Source organism: Anguilla anguilla, chromosome 5 (assembly GCF_013347855.1).
Source record: "Anguilla anguilla isolate fAngAng1 chromosome 5, fAngAng1.pri, whole genome shotgun sequence".
Taxonomy (NCBI): Eukaryota; Metazoa; Chordata; class Actinopteri; order Anguilliformes; family Anguillidae; genus Anguilla; species Anguilla anguilla.
In genome coordinates, this window is record NC_049205.1 from 53,849,245 (window position 1) to 53,867,214 (window position 17,970).

At 41.2% G+C, this 17,970-nt stretch overlaps 2 protein-coding genes across 2 annotated transcripts; one reads left to right on the plus strand and one right to left on the minus strand.

The window, feature by feature from the left end:
• The first annotated feature begins 448 nt into the window (after positions 1-448).
• Positions 449-7,251, plus strand: LOC118228397 (cathepsin D-like). The gene is made up of 9 exons (XM_035419885.1): positions 449-756; positions 1,459-1,615; positions 3,564-3,687; positions 3,985-4,103; positions 4,259-4,458; positions 4,594-4,716; positions 5,809-5,953; positions 6,241-6,339; positions 6,626-7,251. The coding sequence occupies exons 1-9, from the start codon at positions 695-697 to the stop codon at positions 6,785-6,787; spliced, it is 1,191 nt and encodes a 396-aa protein (XP_035275776.1). The 5' UTR covers positions 449-694; the 3' UTR covers positions 6,788-7,251.
• Positions 7,252-7,379: 128 nt separating this feature from the next.
• LOC118228396 (cadherin-related family member 5-like) lies at positions 7,380-16,046 on the minus strand. The gene is made up of 14 exons (XM_035419883.1): positions 15,808-16,046; positions 15,039-15,211; positions 13,977-14,039; positions 13,451-13,540; positions 12,929-13,015; positions 12,735-12,839; positions 12,125-12,310; positions 11,728-11,818; positions 11,452-11,549; positions 10,852-11,058; positions 10,648-10,761; positions 10,454-10,520; positions 8,926-9,098; positions 7,380-8,589 (listed from the first exon to the last, which is right to left on the minus strand). Exons 1-14 carry the CDS (start codon positions 15,899-15,901, stop codon positions 8,005-8,007), a joined length of 2,133 nt encoding a protein of 710 aa, XP_035275774.1. The 5' UTR covers positions 15,902-16,046; the 3' UTR covers positions 7,380-8,004.
• Positions 16,047-17,970: the final 1,924 nt, after the last annotated feature.

Consider the following 17,970-nt stretch of genomic DNA (forward strand, 5'->3'; position numbering starts at 1 on the left):
TGAATTTCAACTAGTGGCCCAGAATTATTGGTGATGAATTATTGGCTATTTGACCATTAATAAATAAATAAATAAATAAATAAATAAATACTTTTCTGATTCCTCAAAATGACTACTTTGTATGGGGCCAGTCCTGGTCTGGCAGCAGAATTCCCACTAGCTACTGAATAATGAATAGAGAGGGTTGTTTTACACCTATGCGCACATACATTACATCTTGGCTGTGTTCGGAATGGCTCACTCATTCCCTCCCTGCCTTCACACTATCGAGGAAACTCTACATACAGCACAACAGAGTGAAAAGAGACGATTTCGGACCCTACAGATTCTAAGCAGGTTACTTAGCAACGCGCCACGCAGCCATCTCGGGCTCATTTTCACCATTTTTAAATACAGTATAAGTTCTGTAAACTCCGGACTCGAGCTCAGACGTGACACAGCCTTAGAAATAGTCTATCCTAAATTTTGCAAAACTGTAAAACATCTGAAAAAGAAAACGAAAAAGCGTATAAAAATAAATACAAGTCAGTCGTGAAATTTCCATTGGCTCGTTTTGGGCATCACGTGGTTGAGCATTAGCCGCAATCAGCTGACTGAGATCAGAGCACAATGTAAATGAGACCCACCGTGGACCGCTATCAGCCTAAACGAACAGGGAAACGCTCTGAAGCCACGACTGAATAAAAATACAAAAATGAAGTTGCTGTTAATGTACTACTTTGTTGTCCTTGCATGGCCATCCCATGCTCTTGTTCGGTAAGTAATTTTGCTGGATGGTCAGTTGGATAGCTTCGGAATTGTTGTGACGCAGGATAGTTCTCATACAATTTTACTAGACGTTCTAATGTGACTGATTACATTATTCGATTCGCGTTTAAACATGAACCTTAAAAGCAAACCTATTTATTCGTTTCAGAGTTCCCTATAGGAGCGTCATCATTAATTATGAAAGCTAGATAGCTGGCCTTTACAAATGTCAACCTTTCAAACTTAATGTTACTGTTTTAGATCATTTATGATAAAAACAGGTTAACTGGAATAATGACTTGCATTTTTAAACACATTGCTATATTAACAAAAGTTCTTGCTGATAGATGTGCCTGTATTGGTTTTTGCTCAATGTAGCTTAATTTAAAAAAAATGTTTTGCATTACATTGTACGTACCTCAAGGTAGTTGTTGTCAATAATTCTGTATGTACTGCGTGTGTTTAATAAAGCTTTTAATAGCATGGTCTTTCATTGCACTATGCTGGGCATGTAAATACAGATCTGATTTTCTGTGATGCATTTGGGGTTCTTTTATGTTTAACTTTGTATAAGACATAAGCTGTGTTTAAGATAATTGGGTGTCTCATCTCACTGATTCAAGGGCAGATATAGCTTTCCTAGAAGTAGAGTGTAAGGGAAATGCTGTGAAATGATCACATAGTAAATGGAAACTGTCTGTCTGTGTGTAGAATTCCTCTGAAGAAGTTCCGCTCCATCCGACGAGCCCTGACGGACTCAGGAGGGAGCGCGGAGGACCTGCTGATGGGAGATGAGGCCCTGAAGTACAACCTGGGGTTCCCATCCAGCAACGCCCCTACTCCAGAGACCCTGAAGAACTACCTTGATGTGAGAACTCCCCTGGGTCCCAATGCCCCCACCCTGAGCATGGCTCGCAGCCTGTGCAGTGCCCTCTGCCAGAAAATTTGTGCACTTGTGCATGCTGGATATTTTGACAGAGTAGTTAAATATGTTTTTGACCACAGTTCAGCTGTGCTGACCATATAGATTCTAGCACTTCTTGTTTGCATATCTGTCCTGGTTTCAAGAGTGTTACCCTCTCTAAGAATGATAGCTATCCCTCCTTTTTATCCACAATTCATGTTATTTGATAGGTAAATAGTTCTGGGTAATAGTTCTGGTCTGTTAAATTGATGAGGTTTTTTAAGGCATACTCAGAAGTAAACAACAAAAGCTTAGTACCGATTAGCTTTTAATCCACCTGATGCTGCAAATTGTGTTTCAATGACGCTTGTAGTCATCAGCAGAAGATCCTCTCTTGCCCTGACTTAGCTTGTTTTTTTGGCCTGAAAGACGTGTGATCCAATCTTTGTGTTTGTGCAAAGAGCCCCAGAACAGAACAGGGGTTTGTCATGTGACAGGTGACTCACCAAATGCCCATTCTGTAAGCCACTTTATTCCAACCACCTGATGCAGATCTGTAACCAAAATTGAGGACACCGAGGTTGTGTCCTCTGTATTAAAAAAATAAAATTAAAAAATTAAAAAAAACGATTTTCAAGAGGCTTATTAGAGAATTTCTGTCAGGGTTTGCTAGTCACTTTTTTGACCTGATTGTGATTTCTTTTCTTCTTTCTCTCAGTCTGCAGTAGTGACTTTAAAAATTATTTTTTGTAATTTTGTATAGTTGTTGCTGTCTATACTGTATGTCTGAAGTTTTTGATAATGCACATTTCCCATCTGGGGTCTACAAATGTATATTCTGTGCAATTCAAACAAAGAAAAAAAACAATAATAACAACAAGAACCACCATACATTAATTAAGCATATATTACGGCAATGGGACATTTTTGTCTTTTGTAATTCTGGTTAACAGAGCATGCCACTGACATGGTGCCCTACTTTCATATATAATGTATCACAATGGAAGTCTGACACAGGGAGATCACAAATCCTGTTTCCCTGAAGCAGACTGTGCTTTAACAAGATAAAGATCACTTCTGGGAACGGCGGGAAGATTAGCAGGGAGAAGGAGCACAGTAAACAAGGATAAGAAAGCTTAGTGCTCATGACTGGAAGTATGACGTTTTTTATTATTTCTTCTTCTTCTTCTTCTTCTTCGCACTCCTTGAAAAATTTGTGAGCAATTGGACGTGACCGCTGAGTCACACTGCTTGAGAATCAAGGCTTGCTTTTGACCAATCTGTAACTGAAAAATAAAACTTTAATCTCTGGTCTTTTCAGGCAGTTTCAGCATAGTTTTATTACTGGCCAGATCCAGTTTGTGAGACTGAAAGGAAGAGCTCAGGAGAATTAAGGGTTTATTTTTACAGTCATGCATACGAGGCGTCCAGTCTATGGTCCACTGGACTGAAACAAAACACCACTTTGGATAGGAATGGTAGTGCTTGTAGACTTCATAGTATGTGATGTATGCTTCCATCACTCCATGCAATTGGAGGCCTACCTTCATTAGATCATGATTCATCAGACAAAGCATATGATGAAGCATTGGTTTATTAGCAAAACACATCTCTGGAACTTGAGCAGACTCGTATCTGTGTCAACCTGAACTGGCTCATAGTACCTTAAGGTTATGATGAGTCAAACAAGTGAGGCTAAGTTCTTTGCTATGGATGTTCCTGAAGGAATTGTGGTGGAGGCAGAATTGAGGTCTTTGTTTGGGGATAATGTGTCTTCCTATAGGAAGGGCTGATGTTGTGTTTGGGGTAATGTGTGTTCCTGTAGGAAGGGCTGATACTGTGCTTGGGGTAATGTATGTTCCTAATGGCAGAATTGGTGCTGACTTTTGGGGTAATGTGCGTTTTCCCATAGGCTCAGTATTACGGGGAGATCGGACTGGGCACTCCTGTCCAGACTTTCACAGTGGTGTTCGATACGGGATCGTCCAACCTGTGGGTCCCCTCTGTCCACTGCTCTCTGACTGACATTGCCTGCAGTAAGTCCCACCTGACTGTGCTGAGCAACTGCACTACATTAATTACACTCCCTATGTGCACTTGACTAAACATGCGGATTGTATCACATCAATGCCATTTCAAAACAGTCCATGCTCAGTTTAGCCCTCTGAACTTTTTTCAAGAATGAATGCTGCAGAGGTAACTAATTGTGACATTATTGCTAACTTGATTATCACTTAAAATGCCAAGAGAAAAGTTTTAAATGTGCATTAGTTCATAAACACTGGAAATTACCTGATTATTGTGGGTTTTTAAATCTCGTTTCTCTCTTGCAGTGCTGCACCATAAATACAATTCTGCCAAATCCAGCACGTATGTGAAGAATGGCACGGCTTTCTCCATTCAGTATGGATCTGGCAGCCTGTCTGGCTATCTTAGCCAGGACATATGTAAGGTACATCTGTGAGAACTCTCTTCGGGATTCCTGAGTGATACAGCCGACATTTTTTTGTTTTTCCATAGATTGGAAAGCCAAGTTAATCTAAACCCATTCAAAACAAAATCCCACAAGCAGCGTGCAGAAATGTGCTTCTATCTCTCCCGTCTCAGATAGGAGATTTGTCTGTGGATGCGCAAGTGTTTGGCGAGGCTGTCAAGCAGCCGGGCGTGGTCTTCATCGCTGCGAAGTTCGACGGCATCCTGGGAATGGCCTACCCCCGAATCTCAGTGGATGGGGTGGCACCTGTCTTTGACAACATCATGCAGCAAAAGAAGGTGGAGAAGAATGTCTTCTCCTTCTACCTGAACAGGTAAGTGATGTGCTGGCCTGTGACCTACCAGCTGAAGGTAAACAAGGTATATTTGAGTAAGTTGCTGTCAATGGCAATCGGGGGGTTAAAAATTTTCACATTGTTGCAAAATGGAGCTGCATTTTTGTGTGACAGGAACCCAGACACACAGCCTGGAGGGGAGCTCATTCTGGGAGGGACCGACCCCACGTACTACAGCGGAGATTTCCACTACCTGAGCATCAGCAGGCAGGCCTACTGGCAGATACACATGGACAAGTGAGTCTTCAGTATGCATCAGTGACTCTTGACTCAGGGATTCAAGGATTCAGGGCTTCAGTGACTCATTGACTCAGTGACTCAGCGGTGGGCCTGAAAATGCAGCAGTGGTTTTGGGCACTGGACTCTGGATGGAAGTTCAGTAGCAGACAGCCGATGCCTGGGGCTCACCCGGGGCTGAACAGCACCGGTCCCGAGGGGGAGATGAGAGCGTTTTAAATTGCAGTCTCGTGATTTTTGTTTGCGCAATTAGGGCTGCGTCTGGGAATAGCCGCCGCGATTGTGCCATTCATCCAAAACACCCAGTAGACCCCGTTAGTGCTCTATCGATTTCTCCCTGAGATGGAGTTTCAGAAGTGGAATGATGAAGTCTAACTGGAGATTTCAGGGTTCGGAACGCTCTTTGCTGCTGAAGGGCCAGCCAGATGCCTTTAGTCTTGCAGTAAGGAGGCCTGAACAGAGAAAAGTAGCTCTGGCACAAGAGGCTTGTTGTCTTCCCGCGTCTAACCTGAACTCCAATGCTTTCCTCCAAAACCGACCAAGCACTCGGCTGACATTTGCACTGTAGATTGTGGAGCAGCCCAGCAGTCTAACAGTGTTTTAGATACCCGATACTATAAAAGCAATGGCAGGGTGCAGAAGTGCAGGTCTGTTGGCTGTATTGCCAGTAAATGTGCGATTGCGCTCAGGCACATTAGGCAGTTGGATGCACAAAGCGGTGTACTCACATCAAGTGATGATGCCAAAGTTGCAAAGGGGAAATGTGTGTATGATAGGGTTATGCATGTTGCATTACATTTACATTTAGGATTTTAGCATTTAGGCATTCATCCAGAGTGGCTTACAGAAGTGCATAGATAAAGGTTCAGGCAGCGAGTATAGGCAATGCAAGTCATCAGTTTATAACCGGTAGTAGTAATCGATATGAAAACCTGCAACACAACGTTAAGTGCCATAGCGTGATATGGATATAGCTCTCCCCGTGTTGCATAGGGAGTATTAGTGAACCCGTAATAAGTGCTCAGAGCAGCAGTACGCTGAGTTATGTTCAGCAGGGGGGTGTAATGGATCGTGTGCGCTGTGGATTGGCAGGGTGAGCCTGGGGGGCCAGCTGGCCCTGTGCATGAACGGCTGCGAGGCCATCGTGGACACCGGCACATCCCTCATCACTGGGCCGTCTGCTGAGATCAAAGCCCTGCAGAAGGCCATCGGGGCCGTGCCCCTCATCCAGGGAGAGGTACGGGACCCCCCCCCCATTCCACACATTTACAAATAATGTAGTAGTAAATAATAGAAATAAACTTATGATAAATATAATTCATGCAATAAAGCAGAAATACACACCAGAGAGCCATTCATCACTCTAAGTAAGCTAACCTTTGCTGAGCAATGTTGAAGTGGTCATTGCCTTGTCATCAGGCATCCTAAGAGCAGTCATATCTCGTTGTGATGCATTTTCATGTCACTGCTTGCTCTGTACTGCGGGCAGTGACATCCAATGTGACATCTCTGGCTGTGTTTCAGTACATGGTGGACTGTAACAAAGTGGCGTCCCTCCCCACCATCACCTTCACCTTGGGGGGAAGGGCCTACACTCTGACTGGGGAGCAGTACATTATGAAGGTGAGCCACATGTTAGACATAGGCAGGCTTATCATGTATCCAGAATTGTAAATGTTTACAGTACATAGTTATTCCACTTATGTTTCAGGAGGTGTCATAACATGCCTTATCCAGCAACTGCATGTCTCCCTGTAGCACAGCTACGGTGCTCTAAAAGCACACCACGATCCATCACTTTTAACTTGATACGATTTTGCACAGTTAAGTAAATTAAACCCCATAATGGACAGAGTGAACCCAATGTGTGAGCCCTGTTTCTTACTCAGATGCCATCTCTGTCCCTCAGGAGAACCAGGGGGGCAAGAGCATCTGTCTGAGCGGATTCATGGGGCTGGATGTGCCCGCGCCCGCTGGGCCCCTGTGGATTCTGGGAGATGTGTTTATCGGGCAGTACTACACCGTGTTCGACCGTGACAACAACCGGGTGGGCTTTGCCAAGGCCAAGTAGGTACCACAGCGGGGGACCGTGACGCACTGGCCCAGAGGGGGAGGAAAAATGAAGAAATGGAACAACTACAGTATGTCAGTTGCTCTGAAATATTGGTAGTACTAAGAATCTGTAGAGGTTTAATGCACTGTACTTCTGTGTCCCTAAATGACATTTTTAAATAACGTATGAAGCGATCAGATTTTTCGATATGAATGCCTGCTAGTGAAGAAGTATTCTGATTGTTTCTGTACATAGATTGGATTTTTAGCACATTTCTGTGGTCTGTATTTATATTTAGTCCTTTTATCTTCTCCTGAAAGGTATGTGTATTTTAATAATTTTACAAAGTAATATTTTCAGAGGTCATTGGAGAAATTTTACCTTCATTACTGGCTATGTACTTTGAGATAAATACTAAAAATATCTTTTAAAAACTTGTTATATGATCAGATCATATTAAAGGCTATTCATTTGTTTAGGTACCAGTGTGTGTCAGTCTCTTGTTTAAGTAAAAACTTCATTGTGATTCTAAGGGTGCCACGTGGCCTGCAGGGTTCTTTGGACACGAGATGCAGAATTTATTTAAAATCAATGATGGGACAGACACTCATTGATTTCTTAAATCAGAACTTTTTTATTATTCTGTTTTGAAAAGTTTAATATTTCACTTTTACATCCAGAATGTATACAGGTATAAAAAAACAAGGTAAGCGCTATAATTCACTCCTTTACTCGTGTGTAAATATGAGAAGTTACTTGCAGCTATATCAGTACAAATAAAACACCATTATTTACAAAGGTTGAGCTCATGTTACTTAATGTGTACTTAGCAATGCAATGACCTAACATCCCTTTTACAAATGTGTTCTAATCTAATAACATGTATAAGCAGGTGTGTAGTTACATAATTTCCTTCTTGTGTTAGTAATGTACATTTCAATATTTTCTGTGAGTAACGTACTAATTAGATACAGGTTACTGATCGACCAAAAAGTATGTTGTGGTAGTTTCGGGTACTAGCAGGTAAACTCTGCATTTTGTCATTATAATTATAACTGAAAATGCGGATGGAATTTCCTAAATGCAAAATCATGAAGCATGAAACCATAATGCTCATTTTGAGAGATAGAAACACTAAAATGTCACAGTGGCGTCAGGTGTGCTATAAAATGCTTCTATTGCGACTTGGTAGTTTTGATGAGGTGTTTTTCTCCAGAACCCTTTACTGCTTGGCCTTATAGGTATTCTCTCTTTCCTTCTTTGGCCCCGGATTGTGGCTCTGGGTCACTGTTTCTCCCGCGGTCCTGGAATCGCACTGCGGCATTGTCGCCCGTTCTGGCATCGGCGAAAAACACCTTTGGGGAGGGGAGGGGCGAGGTGAGGGGCGAGATTTCATCTCCTTCATCTTCTTCCTCACCATCGGGGGTGATCAGGATCTCCTCCTTGGCGCTGGGGTCGAGGTCCTCCTTGAACCAGACAGACTTGCTCCCCTCCTCGCTCTTCCTCTCCTTGGCGAGGATGGGGCGCGCTGACCTGTCGGACACAGCAGGGCTGCCGGTGGTGGGCGAGGCATCGGGGTACGGGGCAGAGGGGGGAGGAGGCGGGGGAGGAGGAAGCGTGTCTTTGGTGGGGGGTGTCTCTCTGGCCCTGTGCTCTCGCTCAGCAGGGAGCCCCAGGTCGGGCTCTTCAGCGAGTCTGGACCCCACACTGCCATCATCGTCCAGGGTTCTGGACCCCACGCTGCAGGGGTTCCCCTCATTTTGAAATCCATCGTTGGTGTAATGCGTCTCATCTTTTGGACTGCCGGACCCCTGGGAAAACTACAGGCACGGAGCAAACCACTCAACACAGCTCAGGGGGGAGGGACATCACTTTGCTACAGGCTGTTTTATTGCGCATCAGAAAAATAGGGTTAAATATAAATATAATCTCGTTAAGCCCAAAGGTTGTCATCCTTACAGAGGTATGAGTTGTATCTCTGTAAGGTGTTTGCATGAGAATAAATATGAGGAGCTGAACTATAATTAAAAATTTTACAAAGTTCATTTTGTTCAAACCTTTAGCCCAAACAACTTACAAAAGCACATTTCACATGCAATCAAACGCCACAAGGGCTTGCTGAAGTCACATAAATGGCACCATCACAGAGAACTCACAGAGCTGCAGATGAGGCTGGCATCAGTTAGCTTCTGCCAGTCAGCGCTCCCCTTCTTTATGTGGAAGACAAGCAGGCAGATGAGGACGAGGCAGAGCACCACCATGGCCGCCAGGCTGGCTCCCAGAGCCGCCATGTGCTCTGCCCGGAACTTCCCTGGCCCAAGAGCACCCTCTGCACCCGTACACAAAGGTCAGAGGTCACACATTAAAGCTTTAGGCTTCCACTGTTATGCTTTTGAGTAGCTACAGAGTTTAAAAAATAAAAAAAATCTAATTTAAATGGACCCATGTTCAGCTTCAAGTAGGTAAAATCTATCCGATTTAAGAAACTGATAAATTTTATAGTCACATGGGATTTTTTGTTCTTGGTAGCCTGTGCAAGAAATTGGGGTCCTGCTGCAGCAGAGCAATAGAATGTGCTGATAATTAATACAGTGTATTCACTATTTACAGAAGAGAGCAAGGCTATGCTTGCAATTCATATAGGAAGTTAATCAAATTCTAATCCTGTCCTTAATCCTTGAACTTTGGAGGTGAGACTCAAACTTGTCAAACCCAAGTGGGGTGTTTTATTTACAAAAGTGCCCCCAGCTATTATAGAAAAATGTATATATATATATACAAAAGAATCAGCACATCAGTTGTACTCATTCAATTACACTCGACAAATTACACAAACCTACTGCCAACCACTACTGAGCAAAAAATGACCTGCTTACAGTATACACTACACTTATCTATATACTTCATTATTATTTATTATTAACCTTTATTTACCCAGGGGAACCCATATGGACTATACCATTTCTGTACAATATTCAATTATCTCAGAAGAAATGACAGTATACAGTATATGATTACATATAGAAATTATTATACATATATTATCCGTTTCTATTTTTTTATCTAACATTCACATATCTTACTGGGTATGAGAAAATATTACGAATGCACTTTATTGTCTCTCCCCGTCTAAAATAGCCAATTCTTCTTGTCCAGCGCTTCCAATAAAATTGCACAGAATCGTGACGTTCGGATTACGTCATTCCCGTTTGAAAATGGAACAAACGGAATAAACCAAGGTTAGTTGCAACTCCTACTATTGAGTTTATTGAGCATGGTATGCTAAAATAAATCAATGTCTGAAACCAGATGTTTATGTTTAAGTTATTTGCAATGCAGTATGGTGGTGAACAGATGTACAGTACTGAATATGTTTGAGTTGACAAACCGGCAAACATAAACGGTGCGCACTACATGAAAGCGGCGTACTCGCACCAAACAACCGCTACCATAAGCAGATACCGTTAAAACGCGAAAAAAAGTGCCGTAGTAGGAACGGAGGGTTCGCTCCGTTACAATTCTAATCCTGTGTTTTTCGGTAAATTGCAATTTATGTATATTTGTTGAAATGATCAGAACGGTTTAATTCACCTATACCAGCAGCAGAAAGAATACAATTTAGGAGCCTAGTAACTCTGAATGGCACATTATATATATTATCCGCCTTATAAGGGACACACTCACCAGGTAACACGTGGACCGTGAGTTCTGCTGCAGCTCTCTCTCCACTGGATTCGTCCACTGCTAGTAACTGCACAGCAATAATATGATTTTTTTAGATTAAATTTTTAGATTAAAGTTCTTTTTTGAATTAAACATTTTTGGAGCATTTTTTTTTTTTTTTTACAACATTTCAATAAAGAGAAAAGTCCACTTACTTGGGCAGGCACTATACCTTGGGGCAGCAGTTTCTTCAGAAGAACAAATCCTTCAGCTGTCATGGTGAAATCGCTGCTTCTACCAAATGTGTACCTTACATCAGGATTCACACCCTGCAGATTATACAGAGCATTCTCAAACCCAAGGGATTTCCACAGTCCCATTAGTGTAAAATGAGGTGCATGCTCAACGGGAGCCCTTACGTTAGCGTAGTCTGCATCTTTGGCCCAGACCCGGAGGGGTCGGTTGGAGGTCCCGTCCGCCAGCAGCATGCTCCCGAGGGCAGAGTCGCAGGAAGTGTAGCCCTCATACCGCTCCCTCTCGAACCGCGGGAAGAACCGACTCTTCTTCATCACTTCGAAGGTCACTGTAGTCATGGCATACTGGTCATTGTTGGTGACTTGCGCAGCCTGGCAGGTGAAAACAAAACATTCTTCATTGCTGAAAAGCAGCATGATTTCTGCTGATATTAAACAGAGGCATTGGGAAATGTAGGAAAACACCATATATACTTCAACAGACACTCCTAAACTATAAACTGGAGATGGAGAGGGAGTGGAAGTTGGTTCTGGAGAAAGTTGGTTCAGGGTGTCTAAATTTTCACTGAGAAGGAAATTTAGGCCTGGTTTTTCTTTTCTTTTTATAAGAGTCACATGATACACAAAGAAGTGCAATATTGTATTAGTATGCAGATATTTCCAAGCCCTTAGTCATTCACCCTCATCTGCAGATAACTGAAGCTTTGTATTTTTTCCCTCTGGTTAACAACACATGTGAAGCAAAGAAAAGAGAACTATCTCTACCAAAACCGTTAGGATAATTGGGCCCTCTACATCTGCAGCTTTTAACATGGTCACGTCTCCAGTGTTCTCATTAACATGAAATATTCCAGCTTCGTTTCCTGGAAGAGACAAATACAAGACAGCACAAGATTAAATAATAGATTACCGCCTTAAAACCAATTCGCCTGTGTGTGACTATACAGCACAAGGTCACATTGAAAGCTGCTGTTAAATTTTAATTGCAATTCAGAACTCATCCAGGACCACAAGTGAAAGAACCTCTGTTTTTGTTTTTACCTCTAACAATCTTATAGCTGATCTGTTCATCCCTGTCTTTATCCCCATCCTCAGCATACAGGGGGCCTGGTTCCAATGGTAAGTCCCCATCCTGCAGAGAGAGGCTCACTGCAGTAAGTACTGCTTTCAGAACTTTCAGTACCTTGGGTGGCCATTGTACCTTTGTGCCCTTGAACAACATTGAACTTTACTAAAAACCCAGTTGTATAAATAAACAGCGTGTATAACTTAAGCTGTGTAAGTCGCTCTTGATAATGTTGTTAATAATACTCTAATAAAAGTAGAGTAGGGTTTGTGAGTTTGTAGACATGGACATTGGGATAAGAAGTAAGGCTGGGATGAGGCTGCCTGTACCTCTCTATATTACAGATTGTTGCAGCTTTGGGAACTTCTGTACCTCTTTCTCAGTTAAGTTGACCTTTCCCTTGTATCCAGAATTGAGGCAGATTTTGGCTGTGCCAACAGTTGACTCCGTGCAGGGCTGGAACCAGGGGGGACGGTTGTCAATGTCCCGGATATTGACAGTAATGGTTGTTGTGGCTGTGTAGGAGGGCTCCTCAGTCTGTGTGGTGGTGGGTGTGTCCTACAGAAAGGAAGGCAAGAAAACCCACATTTCAGATGAAGATCTGTAGACATGGGTGTGCAGACAAGCACCACTGGTCTGATTGCAGAATATATTCAAGACTCAAATACACTACATGGCCAAAAGTATGTGGACATCCAACATCTCATCCAAAATTATTGGCATTAACATGGAGTTGGTCCACCCTTTGTTGCTATCACAGCCTCCACTCTTCTGGGAAAGCTTTATACTAGATGTTGGAACATTGCCGCAAGGATTTGCTTCCATTCAGCCATGGGGCCTTGCTTAAACCATGAAAAACAGCCCCAGACCAAGGGACATCCAGAAACGTTTGGTCATATGGTGTATAATCCATGGTAATTATGTAGAGCAGATTTAAGCCAAGGGCATATTCATACGGAGGTTGCATACTTAAATACGGTACCTGAGCATATAAGATCAATGTCAGGCTTTGGATGTCGTCATAATCAGCCACCTTATCCACAAGGATATTTGGGTTGTTCACAGTTTGTATTTTGAAATATCCGCCCTGCAAAAATGTGGAGTGGAGAAATGCTGTCATTTTATGTATGCATGAAATACAGTCCCTTTTGTGCGTGTCAGGTTTGCGTTTCTTACTGTTGCCGGCTCAAGGTGGTAATAGAGTGGCCCTGCGTCTGGGTCTGTGGCTTCAATCCTTCCAATACTGGTGTCTTCTGGTGTCAGCTACATGTGAAAGAAGTGTTAATATTTTCCACAGTAATTTCCCATTGGAAAATTCATACAACACTAAAATTGAATAAAGACAACAAAAACAAACAAATAGTCAATAAACAAAATATGATCCATATAACTAAAAGAGAAAGCATATTTGTTGTTAGTCTTCAGTCAGGCTTTGAAAATGATGAATTAATTTATAGCAACTGGCATTGATTTCAGAAACAGGCTATGACAGTGCTTGCCGATACAAAGTAGTATTACATTTGTCAGTTACATGTATCATTGTTACAGTGGACATTAAATTATGGGTATAGCTCAATCATAACTTTCATGTTTGGTAAAGTAAATACTGGTACTGAGACATAGTCTAGGTTCAATCAGCATTTAATTTAGCGTTTAAAATATGAAGAAAAACAAGTAGCACTTCATAGGAAAGCTCACCTCATCAACGTTCAAAGTGTACTGGCTTTGGGCAAACACAGGAGGGTTATCATTCACGTTTGCAACCAGTATGGTCACTAGCAAGAGTGTCTTTAATGAGGAGAAAATGGGGTTGAACAAATGTTACAGCATGCCTTAATTAATGTCAGTATGCAAACAACGTCAGCAAACTGGGAGCCAAAATGAATACTCTAATGAAAAATATATCACTTAGATGGTGCTATTTGCCATATGGACACAATCAGCCATTAATCACAGAGTAACTATTCCTGTCCTGTTCCTCGGCCGTTGACCTTGCCAGACTGTGCTAACATAATGTATTGGCAGGATTTTAATGTTATGAATTGCCATTGGCACTTTTTCATGACTCCCAGTGTTCAATTATGAATGAAAGCAAATCCATTAACATAGTTTGTTCAGATCAGTTACAGACACACAAACTATGAGGAATAAAATGTACACATCACTTTTTTTTTTTTTTTAACATTTGATTTTCTATTCAATTGAATGTAAGAATTGTACTTACAGGTGGAAAGCCAGTTTTTTCACATTGAACATGAACTGTGAGATCACCTTCATTTTTCAGAGTCTGAAGATAAATATAAACATACAACAAAAATGTATTTACAGCATTTTTTAATATACTGTATTTTTCTTATTTCTTATGTATGCAATCAGGTAGAATTTTTTTTAAACAAAACTAAAAAAGCTCTTATCTTATATTTGCCTCTGCATTTATCTGAGGTAGTAAAATCAGTGTTGCTGTTGAATTATGTCCTACAGGTTAAGTACCATCCTATTGGCTTCTGTGCAACAGCATGGCCCCCAGTGTGTAATGAATCACTGTGATGGTATAAAATGGGCCCAGTAAGTTTCCGTTCTCCAGAGGTCAGACAGAAGATGTGCTGATGGTTAGTTATGGCTGTAGACTTGAGTGAGTTTTGTTTTACATTGACTTCCTTTCATGTACACCTCCATTGAGAAATGGAAGTGAAACAAATCTTCCAAAAAATGTTTTCTTAAATTATTTCTAAAAAATATGGAAAATAACAGTGCTTCAAATATAGCTTTGGCCAGGTGCTATATGCATGCTCATTTTATACACAGCTGCTTCTTACACAAAATCAAATAAGGTATTCGTTATGGTTTCATTAGTAATAAACTGTGTGTGAAAATTGTGATTCTGAACATCAAAAAACATAATCCAAATAGACATCAAGTCATGACCAGAACATGAGTGGAAAAAAGTAGCATTTACTTACATTTATGAAAGAGAAAAGGAAGACAGTACAGTTCTCCTTTTAAAGGTTTGTTCTTCAACATTAAATAATATGTAGACATTAGAAACATTAGAACAATCTTTTTAACAATGTTGTTAAACACTATCTAAAATTTGTGATCCCATCTCAATATCAGAACTGTGTATTTATGAAATTGCATAGCCATGCCACAATAAACCCGTAAAAATCCAAAATATCAGTCAAATACTCCATTCATATTTAAACACATAACAAAATGAATAGTGTACGCCAATATGAGTGGCGCTGTCACTCAACAGATCAATTAAATCAAGGACATGTTACCATACCTCAAAGTCCGGTATTTTCATCAACATTAAACTTGTGCCTTGAAGTCCAAACGTGTTATCGGGATTATCCGTCAGAGTCAGTGTCACGCCCTCAACAGCGTTGATTGTGATAATAGGTATGTCAATCGTGTGGTTCTCTTTAATTGTTACTGGGTCTGGAGGCACTGAACAGACTGTGGGGAGTACAGAAAAAACAGAAAGCTGTACTGCTACATATAACATTCAAGACAAAGTCACGAAGCACAATTATTTACATCCCAAGGAATCTGGCAGACTGGGACTCGGGCTTGTTGTGTCTCTACATAGCAAACGCAGAAAGGCATTCAAAATGGAGTCTTGTGCTTAGGGCCAATTATTCTTATAAATGTAATCTCTTGGGTCAAAATACAATTGTACACAATGCATTTCAATGTGACATTTTGTAACAAAAAAACAACGGTGGCATAAAATAAGTTTTTTTTTCTCATAGAGGGCCTCCCATTAACCCTGCCGAGCCAGTAAACTATGGCACTACCATTTTCTGCTCTATCATGCAAATAAATATGCAATTTATTTGCCTGATACCGGTCTATAACATAGTCTATTCATGTACAGTATACTTTACAGAGCAATGCTAACAAAGTGTGGGAGTTTTATCATCCTCTTTCAGACTAGCAACAGCACTGTAGCACTGGACAAACACCAGCTCTGTTTAAAATACAATACATCCCTAAATGGGCACCGAGTCCTTCCAAATCACAACCACTGTATCTGCTTAAGAAATACTCACGTTGCTGAGCTGCGCAGGTTCTGAGAAGGACGAAGACCGGCAGAAGGTAGAGGATAGCATTGCGAGAAAAAACGTTTTTAGATTTAAGCTCCATGGCCCACTTTTTAGCTCCACACAGTTGAAACGTGGAAGATAAACAGTGCTTGGTACCAGCTGGTACTGCTCCACATAAAGCGCTTACTGTTGTTGTTGTCTGGCTGACACTGAAGATGACTCCAGTCCCACTGTTTGTCACTTCAGATTTGCTGTTTTTTCTGGCAAGGAGACTGGATTTTTCACTACAGCAAAAAACCTGTCTGTTTTAGGGAATTTATCTGGTGATGGTCCCCATGTTCCACTGAGAATAAAGAGTGTGGCAGTCATGGGAGAACATACCGAAGGGTCTTAATTTTTTTTCTCTTCGTTACGTTATGGGCAATTTTATAATAATCACATGAGTATAAAGGATAATATGTGCAATGAAAAAAAGAAACCATGTTAAGCTTCTGACTGTCAGCACAATTTATCAAATCCATTTAAAGGGATACTAGAATGCTAATCTGAGAGCATGTATTCCAGGTTAAACTCCAAAATCATATTTTATTTATAGCCTTCGTTAAGATTCCGTAATTATATTTTGGTATTGAATTTAGTCTTTTTTAGAGTTCATGTATTGTTCTTAAGTAAGACCCAGATTGATGGACAGATTGACACCCCCCACACACACACACACACACACACACACACCATCTCCATTGCCATCCCTGGTATCGTAAAAGTCCAAGATAAAAACTATGCATTACAAATCACCCTAGAAGCATCATGTGAGCTACTTATGGTATAAACATTTTGTACAATAATATTTTACCAATTGTTGAATGAGGCTTCTTTCAATTATATATTTTTTAAATGTTTTAATTAAAATGCTTACTTTGACGCATTTCTGAGGTATGCCGTTATTTCCCCATGAACACTCCTACACTTGTATTGTCCAATGAGACACTTTATTCAAACAAACAAAAATATATTTTTTGCACACCAACAAACCTTCAGACTTTCACCTGAAAACAATGTGCTTGTGCCACTCCCATCAGAATTACAGAAGCAATTGTAATTACAATAGTGAAGGACACTAATTCATAATATATACTACATTATTTAATATATTAAGTTACAAAACACACAATTGAGAGAAAAAAACAGCTTTTCACACAAAACACAATAGAAGCTCTGAAAATTCAAATGGACATCCTCCAGCATTGTAATTCAATCTCATCTCATTATTAAACGTTTGTTATCTTCAAACAAATTATATAAAGTGCATTTGCGTACTAGTAAATTTAACTTGGTTTTATAGATGATTTCTGCCAGTAAGTCCTCAATATTTCTTCATAAATAGAATGAAAGGTAACATAAAGAAGCCAAATAGGATATTTCACTAAGTGAAGAGAGATGATTGTATTTATTCTTTATTATTTGCTCACACAGAGGCCGTCAGTCTCTGTTTTTGATACGGGGAGCGGAGGTTGTTTCTCTGATTCCGGGGTCGTCAGCGGTCTCTGGACTACAAGTCAGGGCTCCACTGGTACCCAATGGGACACATGTACTGCTTGAGCAGCTGATTGACGTTCTCGGTGTCCCCGCCCAGTGTGCTGCGAGGGGAGAAAACACACTTTGGTGGGATGCAGAGAGAATGCATAAGCATGCAGAGGCCTGTGAACATCCTGCCTCTGGCACTGAAGCTTCTACAGCACATTGGTTCACATTGATCTACTGCAGTGGTTCAGAGGAAAAAAGGTTTGTTCATTATACAGCTTAACAGACACTCATATATCACATGGGAATATGTTGCCTTAAGCATTCCTATATTTGGGATTATCTTCGCTGTAGAGGGTAGAACGAGGGTTGGTGTGGGCTAGGCTAAGTGAGAGGCGATGGTGTCGGGTGGAAACACTGGTCTGATAGAGCCAGTGGCTCTGGCCCTACCTCTTTTTGACGTGCTGCATCCGACGCAGGAAGGAACAGATGGAGCTGAGCTTGGCCTTGGATCGCAGGTACTCGGCGTACCTGTTGGAGAACTCGATGTCTCCCAGCTGTCTCGCCTGCAGCCTGGATACGTCAGACAAGCTGAGGAGACGAGCACAGTGTCTGTGTTAATGATTATTAAACAGTTATCATAGATTA

Coding starts and splice junctions, on each gene's coding strand:
- LOC118228397 (XM_035419885.1), top strand. CDS start 695: ATGAAGTTGCTGTTAATGTACTACTTTGTTGTCCTTGCATGGCCATCC. Junction 5,954..6,240: donor TGCCCCTCATCCAGGGAGAG/GTACGGGACCCC, acceptor GCTGTGTTTCAG/TACATGGTGGACTGTAACAA. Junction 6,340..6,625: donor GGGAGCAGTACATTATGAAG/GTGAGCCACATG, acceptor TCTGTCCCTCAG/GAGAACCAGGGGGGCAAGAG.
- LOC118228396 (XM_035419883.1), bottom strand. CDS start 15,901: ATGGAGCTTAAATCTAAAAACGTTTTTTCTCGCAATGCTATCCTCTAC. Junction 10,762..10,851: donor AAGATGCAGACTACGCTAAC/GTAAGGGCTCCC, acceptor TATAATCTGCAG/GGTGTGAATCCTGATGTAAG. Junction 8,590..8,925: donor CCAGCCTCATCTGCAGCTCT/GTGAGTTCTCTG, acceptor CCGTGCCTGTAG/TTTTCCCAGGGGTCCGGCAG.